This window comes from Pseudorca crassidens, chromosome 12 (assembly GCF_039906515.1).
Source record: "Pseudorca crassidens isolate mPseCra1 chromosome 12, mPseCra1.hap1, whole genome shotgun sequence".
In the NCBI taxonomy this organism is placed as follows: Eukaryota; Metazoa; Chordata; class Mammalia; order Artiodactyla; family Delphinidae; genus Pseudorca; species Pseudorca crassidens.
The window spans coordinates 80,965,710-80,979,949 of record NC_090307.1 but is presented as its reverse complement, the minus strand read 5'-3'; the positions used below and the strand labels follow the sequence as shown (position 1 = coordinate 80,979,949).

The 14,240-nt window shown below is 46.7% G+C and overlaps 1 protein-coding gene and 1 pseudogene across 2 annotated transcripts in view; one reads left to right on the top strand and one right to left on the bottom strand.

The window, feature by feature from the left end:
• Positions 1-2,113: 2,113 nt before the first annotated feature.
• The window catches only part of VSIG10 (V-set and immunoglobulin domain containing 10), a 37,512-nt gene continuing 25,385 nt past the window's right edge, over positions 2,114-14,240 (top strand). The window contains exons 1-2 of one of the 2 annotated variants that reach the window (XM_067700761.1): positions 2,114-3,068; positions 10,141-10,422. In XM_067700761.1, the coding sequence (XP_067556862.1) occupies positions 2,990-3,068; positions 10,141-10,422 (361 nt within the window). In that variant the 5' untranslated portion in view covers positions 2,114-2,989. The remainder of the gene's footprint in view (positions 3,069-10,140; positions 10,423-14,240) is intronic. The other variant, XM_067700762.1, reaches the window with a different exon arrangement.
• Positions 7,449-7,700, bottom strand: LOC137204179 (small ribosomal subunit protein eS27-like; annotated as a pseudogene).

The window sequence follows — 14,240 nt, the reverse complement described above, 5'->3', positions numbered from 1 at the left end:
AATATCTGGTTGCAGGATTTAGGAGTCCTGACAGGTTCTGTTGGGGCGCATCTCAAATGACAGACCCCAAAGCGATGCTTTAAAGACTTTTGAGTCCCTTACTTTATCTTCACGGCCATCCCATGAGGTAAACATTGACTATAAGGTGCAGATAAGTGAAACTAGGCCTTTGAAAGACCCCTACCTTGCTAGAGACCCCACAGTGAACCCCCAACTCACCCCCAATGTCACTGTTCTAGGTAGGGCATTTTCCACTGTCCAGAGTGGCCTGAAACACAACTGGATGTTACGGCAGGGCACTTCCTAACAAGTCCTATCTCAGAGTCAGCAACAGCCTTCCCCAAACCAGAGAGAGTGGGTGCTTCCTGGGCCAGCTCTGTCCCACACTGAGTGGTCTGGAGGCTTCCTTTGAGCCCTGCTCAGGGAAATGCCCATGTCTGCTGGTCTGGTGACATCCAAAACATCCAGGCTATAAAGAAAAATATACTGCCTGCCATTCCAGTTCTACAAGGATTAAGCCGCTAGCCACTGCAGTGGCCCACAACAGTGCAACCTCTGGGGAATTCAGGATGGAGAAAACAGGAAACATTCTGTGCTTTGGATATACAGGCCCCTAAATGGTTAAGATGCATATCTAAGGAAAAATTTCAAATGACCCCCAATTCTTGCATCTTTCCGTACATAGAAAAATGCTAAAATCATTAACTTAAGATGTCTGTTCTTTGTTGTTATCAGTAATCTTTTGATGCTTGACTACATGTTTTTCCCAGCGAAAAAGATCATGTACATCCTGGATTGTACCTTACCTCTTCGAGTGGTTCCTCAGAGCTAACTGAGAGACTGTCTCTGGGGCTGTGGTCCTCAGTAAGGTCTCGAAATTCAACTTAACTCATAAATTTTACATTGCACATTTTTCTTTCAAGTAGACAAGACCATGGCAGCCTTTGTGTAAGTGACAAGATTGGAACTTGGTTTGGCAGGAATTGGAGTCAGACAGACATGGGTTCCAGACCTGGCTTTACCACAAACCGGCTTTGTGACCTGGAGCTTAACTTCCTAGCTGTGGGTTTCTCACTTGTAAAATGGGATTGAATGATTCTTTAGGTCCAAGGGTTGGAGGGAGGGCCCAGTGAGATTAAGTTTCTAAAACTGCTTTAGAAAAAGGCCCCAGCTATGCAAATGTGAGGTGCTCTAATCACTGTTGTAAAATATCCTGTGGGAGGTTGATCCTTGTAGGAGTGGAGAACTGGTCAAGAGACTGTCCATTTGATTCAGCAAATATACCAGGAGGGTGTGCTCTGAGCAAGTCCCCCTGTGAGGCACCAGTAGGGTCACAGAAAATTCCAGACCCTCAGCTGAAAACTTGTCACTTATTAATTGTACTTATATCTTGTTAACTTCAGGTGAGGATGTGAGGTGTTTGTCAGGAAAGCTTGAGCAGCTTCAATATCAAAACCAATCAACTTTCATTGGTCTATTTAACAAATATATATTGGGTGGTAACCGAGGTGCCGGGCACGGGGAAGACAGGACAGTGCGTCCTGGACATACTTTACTTTCCATCACCAAGTAAAAGATGAAAAACAGAAACAAAAGGGGGAGAGGAAGGAGGAAAACTTTGAGGAGCTGGCTGAAGAGGTAAAATCATTGAGCAGAAGAGGAAAAAAAGGAACCGTGCAGCATCATGGCTCAGTTCATGGGTGAAACATACACTTTTAGTGGTTTCAAGAGGATTTCCTCATGGAAAACGTATTTCAGTAAGGGGCCTTTGGGCAACAGACCGAATGATTTTCTTAATAGCATTGTTTGTTTTTTCCCCAACATTTTATGATGAGATGAGGGGGAAATGTTCAAACATAGAAAAATCCAAAGAAGGGGAACACTCCCATATCCACTTCCTAGAGTCTACAGTTAATATTTCACTCTATTAGTTGCAGTTTTGTTTCTTTCAAGAGGAAGTTTCTGGTAGGGCTGTTTCAAGGATCAGCTCTTCCTGAGTATATCATAACCGTGTTTTCCCTAGGACAGAAGGCTGGGATGGGGGTGTGGCAGGAAGAGGGGGATTTTAGACTGGGAATGAAGTTCTCTGGGAACCAGACTGGATGGGGGTGGGGGAACTAAAAAGGAAAAACAAAAAAGCTCCCGGAACCCAGTTCCGCTGCCCTGGCTCTTACTGTGTGGTCTCAGCCAGTTAACCGGAGGACCAGAGTCTCGTGGCTGCTCTTGGCTGGAAGGTCTAAGGGATCATCTTTCTCCTGCTCTAGACTTGCCTTCCTTCTGCAAAGGGTAGAGAAAGGCAGCGATGGCGGCCCTGGCGTCCGCCCGGGGCACAGGAAAACAACTAAGAATCCCTAGAACAGCTAAGCCGAGGGGACCCTGAATTCTGCCCCTTGTCAGGCGACCCCTCCGGCTCGCGACGCTCCTCCGGGCGCCGCATCCGGAGCGCCCGGGAGGTAGCAGCCGGCGGGCCGGGGCGAGGGTGCCGTCTTGCAGCAGCCGCAGGCCTTTGCCCGGCCCAGCCCGGCTGAGTGGGCTCGGGGAGGGACCAGCTTCTGTGCTCCTCCCCAGGCCTGCCCCGACCCGGCTCGGCGCGCCCCGGCGTGCGCCCTTTGCGTAAAGTCCTCCTCCCGGGCCAAGGTAGAGGAAGTTGGGCTCCCGCCTGGATGGGCGGGAGGGAGCCCAGCTCCTGTTGTTTTCCGCCAGCGGGAGTGGGTGGCGGGCGCAGGGGGCGGGGTGCGCCCTCCCACCCCGGGCCGGGCGCTCGGGAGAGAAAATCGCGCTCGGAGCCCAGCGCAGCTCCCAGACCCTGACATCGGGCTCACCCCAAGCATCCTTCCTGGGGGTTGCGGAAAGTGGAGTTACTCCGTCGTTCCGAGGACCTGGGAGGAGCACTCAGTACTACCCCAGGAGCAGGAGTCCTTGGGGGCGCACACCCAGCCAAGCCGGAGCCTGCGTTTCCCGAGGGGCCCCTGCCCGCATCTGGGGCGAGATGGCCGCAGGCGTCCGGGCGTCCGAGCCCCGGGTCCTCGTCTGCCTCGGGGCGCTACTGGCCCGCTGGGTCGCCGCAGGTAAGGGGCTGCGATCTGGAGGGAAAAGTTGAGTTTTGCCAGTCAACGGTGGGGAGGGAGAGCCGGGGACCGAGTTCCCTCCGACTCTGCCGGATCCAGTTGTGCCGCGGCCCCGAAGTCGCCCCGGGAGGATCTTGAGTTTCCTGCTTGCAGCTTGGCTTTTTGCAGGAAGGAATTTTCCCGGACGCTTGATAGAAGGCGAGACATCCCCACCCTTGGAGTGGGCAGCCGGCGAGGCTCGAGGGGCCTCCGGAGAGGTGATGGGAAAATTGGGGAAATCGAAGATGGGAGTTTTGAAGATGGGAAAATTGAAGAGGCGTAAAATATTTATTTTTATTTTTTTTAAGCGTCGGATGTAAATTCGCGTTCTGGTTTTACGTGCTGCGATGGTTCTCAAATTCGAGGCTCCTTTATTTTCCTCTCCTCCCTCTGCCCAAGGTTGAACTTGTACCTGTAACCTGTGAATTTCCCTACACACTCCTGCAAGCCGACCTGTGTGGACTGTCGCAAAGTTGTGCTTTTCTCCTTCACTTAAATAACAAAACAAAACAAAACTTTTACTTTGAAATAATTTCAGACTTACAGAAAACTTCCCCTACACTTGACATCACCTCTTACACTTGACATGATTGGCGAAAGGTCTTAAACGGTTCATCTCTGCTCTGCCTTGTAACAATAAAGAATAGAGGGTTGCTTACAAAAACACATAGAATTTTAAAAAGATTGAAAAATTACTTTTGAATTTAATTCACCAGCGAATGCATGTGAGAGGACTCGGGTTGAGGGAAAGGAGATGCAGTTTCCCAGAATACTTGCAGAGTCCTATTTTCAGGGTTACCCAGTCCACCACACCCAGCTGATCTCTTGTATGTTCCTAGAGGAATTGCCTGCCCTACCCCGAGCTTCCTAGCAGCAAGTGCCCAAACTTCCTAATTGTGAGGCTCTCCCATGTTTTTATTTTGCTTTGTTTTTAGCAATTATTTTGAAATAGTAAAATTTCTCATGAGCTAGATTTCTCGTTTAAATGGAAAACTCTGAACATCTGGCAGCACATGGCCTGCTTTCCCACGTGGAACTGAGCAGTGGTTACCCATTTTCATCTAGGGCAGGTGACTGCAAATTGGTTCCCCCTCTCCCTGCTGCAGTACTTACCCCTGGCCCACTACAGCCATGGACATGACCTGCTGGCCCCTCCAGGCATATACTTAGTGGTCACTGTGCTGTGAGGAGGAGAAGCGGACACACGGCCTCCAACTGGCCGACCCTGAAAGTTAAAGGTGATTGTGTATTCCCTTTTCCCCAGCTGTGCGCAGCGTGTACCGCACTGTGACTATCAAGGGCCTTGGGACATCAGAACCCTGAGCTGAAATCTGTACTGGAATGAACTGGCTGCAGCTCACCTCACAGGGAGGCTTCCTCCACTGCCATGCCCAGTTATTTTGATGCCCAGGCCAAGTTCACCTTTGTGTACAGTGCCAGGGGACTTGCCTCGCTTGATGTATTTTTGGTTTTTTATTTATTTTATTTTTTAAACTTTTATTATTTTTTATTAATTTTTATTGGAGTATAGTTGCTTTACAATGTTGTGTTAGTTTCTGCTGTACAGCAAAGTGAATCAGCTCTAAGTATACACGTATCCACTCTTTTTTAGATTTCCTTCCCATTTAGGTCACCACAGATCATTGAGTAGAGACCCCTGTACTATACCTTTGTATTTTTGTTCTTTGTTTTTCAAGTCAGAAGTTGTCTGGGGGGAAAATATTGTCTTTCTCCTGTCACTTAACTCTGGACAATGTTCATGCCCCCCACTGTCACCTCAGGTTGTAAACCTGGGGTCATTCCTGGGGAAAGGTTGGTAGGGAAAAAAATAAATGTTTGAGTACAATGTCAACTCTGTAAATGATAATATGAAGGCAGCGCTGGGAAATGGTTGCTTCTATTGCCCCTTCCTTTGGTCCGTATTCTGCATTTAAGGTTGGGGGACCTTCGGGGACCCTCTGGGCACCTGGTGGATGACTTCTAGTAACACAAACTGTTACTGTGTCTTATTGTCTCACCCTTCTGGTTGGGAGACCAGAGTAAATTCCTGTGACCTGGAGCATTGAAGACCTGAATAGCAGTCCCAGCTCTCACAATGGCTTGTGTGGGACCTTAAGTAAATCACTTAATCTTTCTGAACCTCAATTTTCTCAACTGTAAAATGAGGGGGTTTAGGATGATCAATCATGGAACTAGTGCACCCTCAGGGACCACTCATTCCTTGTCCATGTCAGACATCACTAATTGATGACTGTAATTCTTCTCCACTGAGCCCTGACTCAGCCTGCCCTCACCTTTAACCCAGCCCTCAGGACTGAAGGATCTCTAAGGTCACTTTCAGTGGTTAAAAAGAATGGAGTGAGCAAAGCCAGGAGAAGTGAAATGCCTTAAAATGGTGTATTTTGTGGTTATGTCATTCTACTCCTTGGAGGAGAAGACGATGTTAGCTCAAGTTCCAAGACTAAAGTTTCGCCAGGGCTTTTGCCAAGGAGCCGGGGAAGGGACAGGTCTGCAGATCTCGTGAACACACGTTGCATCTGTAATTCTCCCGTACTTCTCTCCTCAGTGGGGATTGCCACTGAGAACTTGGGTCCCCAGGCCTAATTGTTTAAAAATAATTCTCACTTGCTTTTTAAAGTGATTGTTCAGAAGCGTTTCTTGCTTGTTTCAGAATCTCTAGCTTTAGGTGACATTTTCTGCCTTCCAGCAAGTGGCTTAGAATTTTTTTTTTTTCCATCTTGCCCTGGCTTTGGGGAATGGTGTGGCCAAAATGGGGAAGAAGTCAGAATGTCCTGTGGCTCCAGGCTGACTGATCTTTCAGAGGGAGCCCCTTCTAACCAGACAAAAGGCCAAATACAGATAACTGTTACTCTTTCTTTTATGAAAGGGAAGGTATTCCAAAGGCAGGTAGCAGTTAATTTTTTTATAACAACCTAATTGAGATATAATTTACATAGCATACACTTCACCCTTTTAAACTGTACAATTCAGTGGTGTTTAGTATATTCACAAGATTATGCAACCATTACCACTAATTCCAGAACACTAATTCATCACCGCAAAGAGAAGCCCACTACTTAAGTATTAACAGTCACTCGTCACTACCCGCCCCCATCCCCAGACAAGCCACTTCCCCAGCTCTAGACAATAGCTAATCTACTTTCTATCTCCATAGATTTGCCTATTTGGACATTTCATATAAGTGGAATCACACAATATGTTGTCTTTTATGACTGCCTTCTTTCACTTAGCATAGTGTTTTCAAGATTCATCCATGCTGTAGCATTCGGCCTTTTTATAGCCTAATAATATTCCCGTTGTATGGATATACCACATTTTATTTATCCATTCATCAGTTGATGGGCATTTGGGTTGTTTCCACCTTTTGGCTGTTATGAATAACTGTGAGCATGCATGTACAAGTTTTTGTGTAGATATGTTTTCATTTCTCTTGGATATACACCTAGGAGTGGAATTGCTGAGTCATATGATAATTTTAACCTTGTGAGGCATTTCCATGAGGAAATGCCAAACTCTTTACCAGTGTAGCTGCACCATTTAAAAATCCTATTAACAATGTATAATGGTTCCAGTTTCTCCACATCTTTGCCAACACTTGTTATTGTCATTGATTTTAGCCATTCTAGTGGGTGTGAAGTGTTAGGTATCTTACCATGGTTTTTTTTTTTTTTTTTTTGCTGTACGTGGGCCCCTCACCGCTGTGGCCTCTCCCGCTGTGGAGCACAGGCTCCGGATGCACAGGCCCAGCGGCCATGGCTCATGGGCCCAGCCGCTCCGCGGCATGTGGGATCTTCCCAGACCAGGGCACGAACCCGTGTCCCCTGCATCTGCAGGGGGACTCTCAACCACTGCGCCACCAGGGAAGCCCTTTACCGTGGTTTTGATTTGCCTTTCTCTAGTGACTAATGATGAGCATCTTTTCATGTGTGTATTGACCTTTTGTCTATCTTTTAGAGAAATGTCTATTCAAATCCTTTGCCCATTTTTAAAATGTATTATTTGTCTTCTTATTGTTGAGTTGTGAGAGTTCTTTATATATTCTGGATACAAATCCCTTCTCAGATGTGATTTGCAAATATTTTCTCCCAGTCTGTGGGTTATCTTTTCACTTTTTTTTTTTTGTATCCAAACTGTGTTTATTGGGATGGTTTCCCATTCATCTTGATTCAGGGCGCTTTTTTTTTTTTAATTAATTAATTTATTTTTAACATCTTTATTGGAGTATAATTGCTTTACAATGGTGTGTTAGTTTCTGCTTTATAACAAAGTGAATCAGCTATACATATACATATATCCCTATATCTCCTCCCTCAGGGCGCTTTTAATACTGCTTCCGTCTAAAGGAGCATCCTTCTGTAAGCCTTGCTTTTCCTCCTGTAGGCTGGCAGAGGACAGTGGAGCAGCCAAAACACAAAACTACTGTCTGTGCATATGGCTAAAGGTGGTGGTGATTTTATAGCACCCTGGACATTTCACGTCCATGAAATAGGAACTGGGACTCTGCACCAGGCGCTTCTTCTTGTGTTTCTTCTCTTCCAGAGAGGGATGAAGGAGATCCTTTGCGAGAAGCATGTTCTCATGGGTAGATCGTCACCGCTGGAAAGGTCTTTTCACTTTCTTGATGGTGTCCTTTGCAGCACAAAAGTTTTAATTTTGATGAAGTCCAGTTGATCTATTTTTCTTTTGTCACTTTACTTTTGGTATCATATCTAAGAAAACATCGCTTAACCCAAAATCACAGAGATTTATTCTTTTGTTTTTTTTTCTAAGAATTTTATAGTTTTAGCTCTTACATATAGATCTATGGTCTATTTTGAGTTAATTTTTTTTTTTTTTTTGACCTTGCCACTCGGCTTGCGGGATCTTAGTTCCCTGACCAGGGACTGAACCTGGGCCATGGCAGTGAAAGTGCTGAGTCCTAACCACTGGACTGCCAGGGGACTCCTGATTTTCAGTTAATTTTTGTATATGATGTGAGGTAAGGGATCCAACTTCATTCTTTTGCATATGGAAATCTGATTGTCCCAATACCACTGTTGAAGGCAGTTTATTTTGTAATGAAATATCATCTTTCACAAAACCCCAATATATTCACGTACTTTGAAAACTTCTGATGTGGTGGGAAAAGAACTGAATGGAGAGATCTAGACTCTAGTTGCATGCTGCTCCCTTCTCATTGTAGGACTTTGGGCCAGCCCACTTCCCTTCTTTGCATCACACTTCTCTCATCTATTGAATGTGACAGCATGAGTAAGAGACCTTGTATTTGGGCACTGGTTGTGGAGGGGGCTGGAAAATTGTGACACTTCTCAGCAAAACTGGCTGCATTCGCTTCTGTTTACCTGGTGGCAGTCTTATGCCAAATCAATTGCCTTAGCATTTGTCAGTCTTTTTTTTTTTAATTTTTAAAAAACGCTTATTCAGCTGTGCCAGGTCTTAGTTGCAGCACACGGGATCTTTTAGTTGTGGAATGTAGGATCTAGTTCCCTGATCAGGGATCAAACCCAGGCTCCCTGCACTGGGAGCGGGAGTCTTAACTGCTGGACCACCAGGGAAGTCCCAGCATTTGTCAGTCTTGAATGAGCATCAGAATCACCTGGAGGGCTTGTTAAAGTGCAGAGTTCTACCTTCCACCACCCACCCCTGGTTTGTTTCTGATTTAGATGTTCTGGGTGGGACCTGATAATCTGCATTTCTAACAGTGCTGCTGCTGATCCGGGCTTTTCCTTCTGCCTGGGAACCCCAGCTTCACCTTCACCTGGCTAATTCTTTCCTGTCCATCAGATCTCAGTATGGCTTCCTGGAGGAAGCTTCCCTGACAAAAACCACAGCTGGACTTAGGAGCCCCTTCTCTGAGCCACTGTTGTCTTATTTATCACACTGCATTGTAATTGCCAGTTTATTGTCTGTTTTCTCCACTGGACTGTGAGATCCTGGTGGTCTCTGTTTTGCCCACCATTAGCTCCCCAATGCCTGGCACAGAGCATGCCCCAAAGTCCTCACCGTGAGCTTGTTCTTGCCTGGAGCTGCTGAGAGGTCTTGCACTGGACTCGAGATGGAGAGAGACAGAGAGAGCAGCAGGAAAGAGGGAACAAAGCCAAAGCCCTCTTCCTTCCCCTCTTCTGGATTGCTAGGCAAATAAAACCACTGGGGTCCTGTATCAGTTATTTATTACCACAGCAATGCTGCATAACAAACAATGACAAAATGGCAATAAGTGCTTATTGCTCAAGGGTCTGTCATGGTTGGTCAGTTGGCTCTGCTGATCTTGCCTGGGCTCACTCACATGTCTGGGCGTCCACTGAGTGGCTGAAGACTGATCTAGAATGGCCACAGCTGGGAGGATTGAGACAACTGGGGACTGCACCATATAGTTGTCATCCTCCCCCTGGCACATAGCTAGGCATGTCCTTCTCAGGGTGGTGGCAGAAGGTGAGAGTGAGCAAGCCCAGTTACACCAGTGCTTTTTAAGCCTCTGCTTGAACCGCATTTACTAACACCCCTTTGACCAGAGCAAGTCACATGGCCCTGCCAGAGTCAGAGTGGGAGGGCACCACAGAGTGACATTGTGAAGGGCATGGATAGTGGGGAGAGGGGGTTATTAGGGCTGTTTGCAATTGTGATTCACCACAAGTTCATTACTGTCAGGTACTGGCCAATTATCCCGACAGGGTGGGGCTCTGTGTGTTATTGCATCTCAAAAACACATGCCTGATTTTTAAAAAATCTTAATGAAGAGGGACTGTGCAAAAAGGGAGATCAAGAAAGGTGGGGCTTCCCTGGTGGTGCAGTGGTTGAGAGTCCGCCTGCCATTGCAGGGGACACGGGTTCGTGCCCTGGTCCAGGAAGATCCCACATGCCACGGAGCGGCTGGGTCCGTGAGCCATGGCCGCTGAGCCTGCGCGTCCGGAGCCTGTGCTCCGCAACGGCAGAGGCCACAACAGTGAGAGGCCCGCGTACCGCAAAAAAAAAAAAAAAAAAGGTGGTAACAGCCTGACCTTTCCTCACTCAGGACTGGAGGCTGTCGTCATTGGAGAAGTTCACGAGAATATCACGCTGCACTGTGGCAACATCTTGGGACCGAGGGGCCTCATAACCTGGTACCGCAATGACTCGGAGCCTGTCTTCCTCCTGTCCTCCAATTCCAGCCTCCCGCCAGCCCAGCCACGCTTCTCTCTGGTGAATGCCAGCTCCCTGCACATGGAGGCGCTGAGCCTGCAGGATGAAGGGAACTACACCTGCTGGGAGGTCCTGAACAAGACTCGGTGGTTCCAGGTGTGGCTGCAGGTGGCCAGTAAGTGGTGGGTGGGGACTGAGACTGGCTGGCGTGGCGCTCAGAGCCTGGGACCCGAGGAGGCCTTTGGAGTCAATGGCCTGGGTTTCATTCTGGGCTCTGCTATCTGCAAGCTAAATGACATCTCATACCTGTTATTTCCTCATCAGTATAGTGGAGATAAAAGGGATTCTTGCCTCATAGAATTGCTGTGAGGAATAGATCCCAGTTTATCTATATACAGTGCTGTAAATGGCTCCTGGCATATTAGTTAGCTTGTTAATATCATCCTCACTATCAATCTCATTTTATTATGCAACAAAGTCAGAGTATAACATAATTAAGTCAGACTGACTGAGTTCCAATCCTAAGGCTAGGTCACCTTGAGTAAGTAAGTAGCTTAATAACTCTTTTTCAGTAGCTTTGGTTTTTCTTATTTGTTAATTGGGGACAATGCATTGCATACCTTATCAGGTATATGCTCTTATGCTGTAGCGCTAAATGCAGGGCTTGGTATGAGCTACTGTTACTACTGTCTTTCCTAAATCAGTCTGTCAATATATATGCATGAATTTAGAGCAAGGGTTGGCAAATCATAACCTGTGGACCATTTCTAGCCTGTTGCTATTTTTGTATGGCCTGCAAGTGACAAATTTTTTTTTACATTTTTAACGGTTGAAAAAAATCAAAAGAAGAATGATATTTGTGACATGTGAAAATTATATGAAATTCACATTTCGGTGTCCATAAATAAGGTCTTATTTGAACACAGCAACACTCATTCATTCCCATGTTATCTCTGACTGCCTTTAGTGCTACAACCTCAGAGCTGAGTGGCTGTGACACTGATTGTGTGTCCTGCAGGGCCTAAAATATTTACTCTCTGGCCCCTACGGAAAAATTTGTTGGTCACTGGTTTAGAGGGATATCCACATTCTATACCCAGGGTGTGTCATTGAGTAGAAATACCCATGTGATCACTATTACTCCCTGATTTTTCTCATCTATAAATTATTTACTCATTCCTTTAGTCAATATGTATTTATTGAGATCCCAATGCCAGGCACTATTCTAGGCACTGGGCCACAAGAATGGACAGGTCAGAGAAGGTCTATACCCGTGTGGAGCTGACATCCTAGTAGGAGAAGACAGACAATAAGCAGGTAAACAAATGCATCAGGCAGTTTCAGAGTGACAGGTGCTGTGCAGAGAATTGAGATGGGGTGATGCGATCAGATCCTCTGAAACATTTTACATTGGTGGGTCAGAGAGGAGCTTTTGGAAAGAGTGACATTGAAGCTGAATGATACGTAGGAGCCAGTCACATGAAGATAAGAGAGAGGGATCCAGGCAGAAATTGAACTAGTGCAAGATGGGTTGAACATGGTGCATGTGTGGATGAGGAGAAGGCTGGTGTGGTGGGAACCCTGGGTGTGAGAGGGCAGGACGTGTGAGACATGGAAGGCAGGGCCAGACCATATGGGGCCGGGTAGGACTGGTGTTATGGGTTGAATTGTGTCCCCCAGACAGATAGGTTGAAATCCTAACCCTCGATACCTGTGAACGTGACCTTATTTGGAAATAGGGTCTTTGCAGATATAATCAACTTAAGATGAGGTCATTAGAGTGGGCACTAATTAAAATTGACTGGTATCCTTATAAGAAGAGGAAAATGCATGCAAAGACAGAGACACAGGGAGAATGTCGTACTGTGGCAGAAGCAGAGATTGGAGTAATGTAGCTGCAAGCAAAGGAATGCCAAAGATGGACGGCCATAACCAGCAGCCAGGGAAGAGACAAGGAAGGGTTCTCTCCTAGAGCCTTCGGAGGAGTACAGCCCTCCTAGCACCTGATTTCATACTTCTGGCCTCCAGAACAGTGGTAGAATCAATTTCTGTTGTTTTAAGCCATCTGGTTTGACTTACTTTGTTAAGGCAGCCCCAGGACACTAATACACCTGGTCAAAAATTGGGATTTTATTCTGGGTGCAGGAGGAACTCCTGGAGCTGTAAGCAAGCAGGGATGTGGTATCATTTGAATTACACGTGGAGAATGGATGTGTGCGGTCTCAAGAAAGACTGGTAAAATAAGGAACAAGGAAACCAAAAGCAACTATACTCCATTAAGTTCTTTTAAAAGAACTTAAAGAAACTAAAAACAAAGAAACAAACAAAAAACCACACAAGGAAGCCAATCGGCAGTGTAAGATATTAGTGGCCAGAGTCAGGGTAGCAGCACTGACCTTGGTGAAAATGTACAGGTTCAGAAAATATTTTGGAGGTACACCTGCAAGATTTGCTGGTGGATTAGAAGTGGAGGATGAAGGAAAGAGAGGCTTCAAGGACACGTCTAGATTTTTGGATGGTTTGTATGTTTTCCACCAGCTCTTAAGGCTTATGGAATTTGCGAATGCAGTGTTTTTGGGTCTGGAGACGCCATGGATGAATTGCTGAATGGCCAGGAATGAATGTGGGTGTATCAAAAAATGTCACCCAATTTGGCCCAGTTCTGATTGGTTCTCACTGTGAGCCCATGGGCGGGTGCCAACAGGCCTCCCTCACTCCAGCTGTCAAACGGTAATTAATAATTCCTTCGGGAGAAGCCCTCCTGCAAGGCCACGAAGATGAGCCAGCTCTGCCTCTCTGCAGCCCTTCTAGTCTTCCTGGGCACCCTGGTGGCAGCACCTCAGGGGGTGAAAACAGCAACCAGGCCCAGGCCCTGCACCCTGCCTTCTGCCTGGAGCCTCCCTACGTGGGTCTCTGCAGGGCCCTGTTCATTGGGTACTTCTACAATGCGAAGTCCAGGCTCTGCAAGACCTTTGCTTACGGCAGGGGCAGAAGGAAGCAGAACAACTTCCTGGATAAGGAGGACTGCATCAGCACCTGTGGTGGCCGCAACAGGGCTCAGGAGAGCCGGGCAACTGTGCTCCCCTGAGATGGCAGTCTTAGGAGGCCCCAGGGCTGGGCTGCTGCTGCTTCTGAAAGATTTGAGCCTCCTCCTCTACTTCCTTCTCAAACCTACCTTCCTCAGCAGGACGCTGCCTCTTTCCTCACTGCATCCTCACCTTCATACCCCTCTCCACCATTACTGCACTCCTTGGAGGGGGCAGCGATGGAATTTCTGGCATCCAGTTCTGAGCGTCAGTGGTGGCAGAGGTTTTTTTCAATAATGAACCCCCTTTCCCCCCCCACACACATAAAAAATTCCTTCGGGACTTCCCTGGAGGTCCAGTGGTTAAGACTGTGCTCCCAACGCATGGGGCACGGGTTCGATCCTTGGTCAGGGAACTAAGATCCCGCGTGCTGCACGATGCGGCCAAAAATAATAATAATTCCTTCATGTCAGTCTTGTCAATAAGTGTCTTTGCTTTTGACCTCAGAGGAGTAAGGTGGCATTACAACTTTTGGGGCTTTTTTTTATTATTATCACTCTCTGTGGTTTATGATGATTTTATCTGACACTGACTTATTAATCATTGGCTAAGTTTATTGGAGGTTGGATTAGTTTCATTATTGCCCTGTAGGGAGATAAATGCAAGGTCTTCTTATGATGAAAGTGAATTTACATTAAAAAAATCACTAAACTCAAATGGTGTTTTGAGCTCCCTGAGTTACTGTGGTATGATTTGTGTTAAGGAAACTTCTTCATTTGGAAACATAGGGGGTCCCTGACTGGTGTAGGGCTTGTTCATGAAAACAGGACACAGGCTGTCTTAGTCAGTTTGGGCTGCTATAACAAAAGTAGCATGGTCTGGGTGGTTTAACAACAAACATTTATTCCTCACAGTTCTGGAGGCAGGGAAGTCCAAGATCAAGGTGCCGGCAGATGCAGTGTCTGGT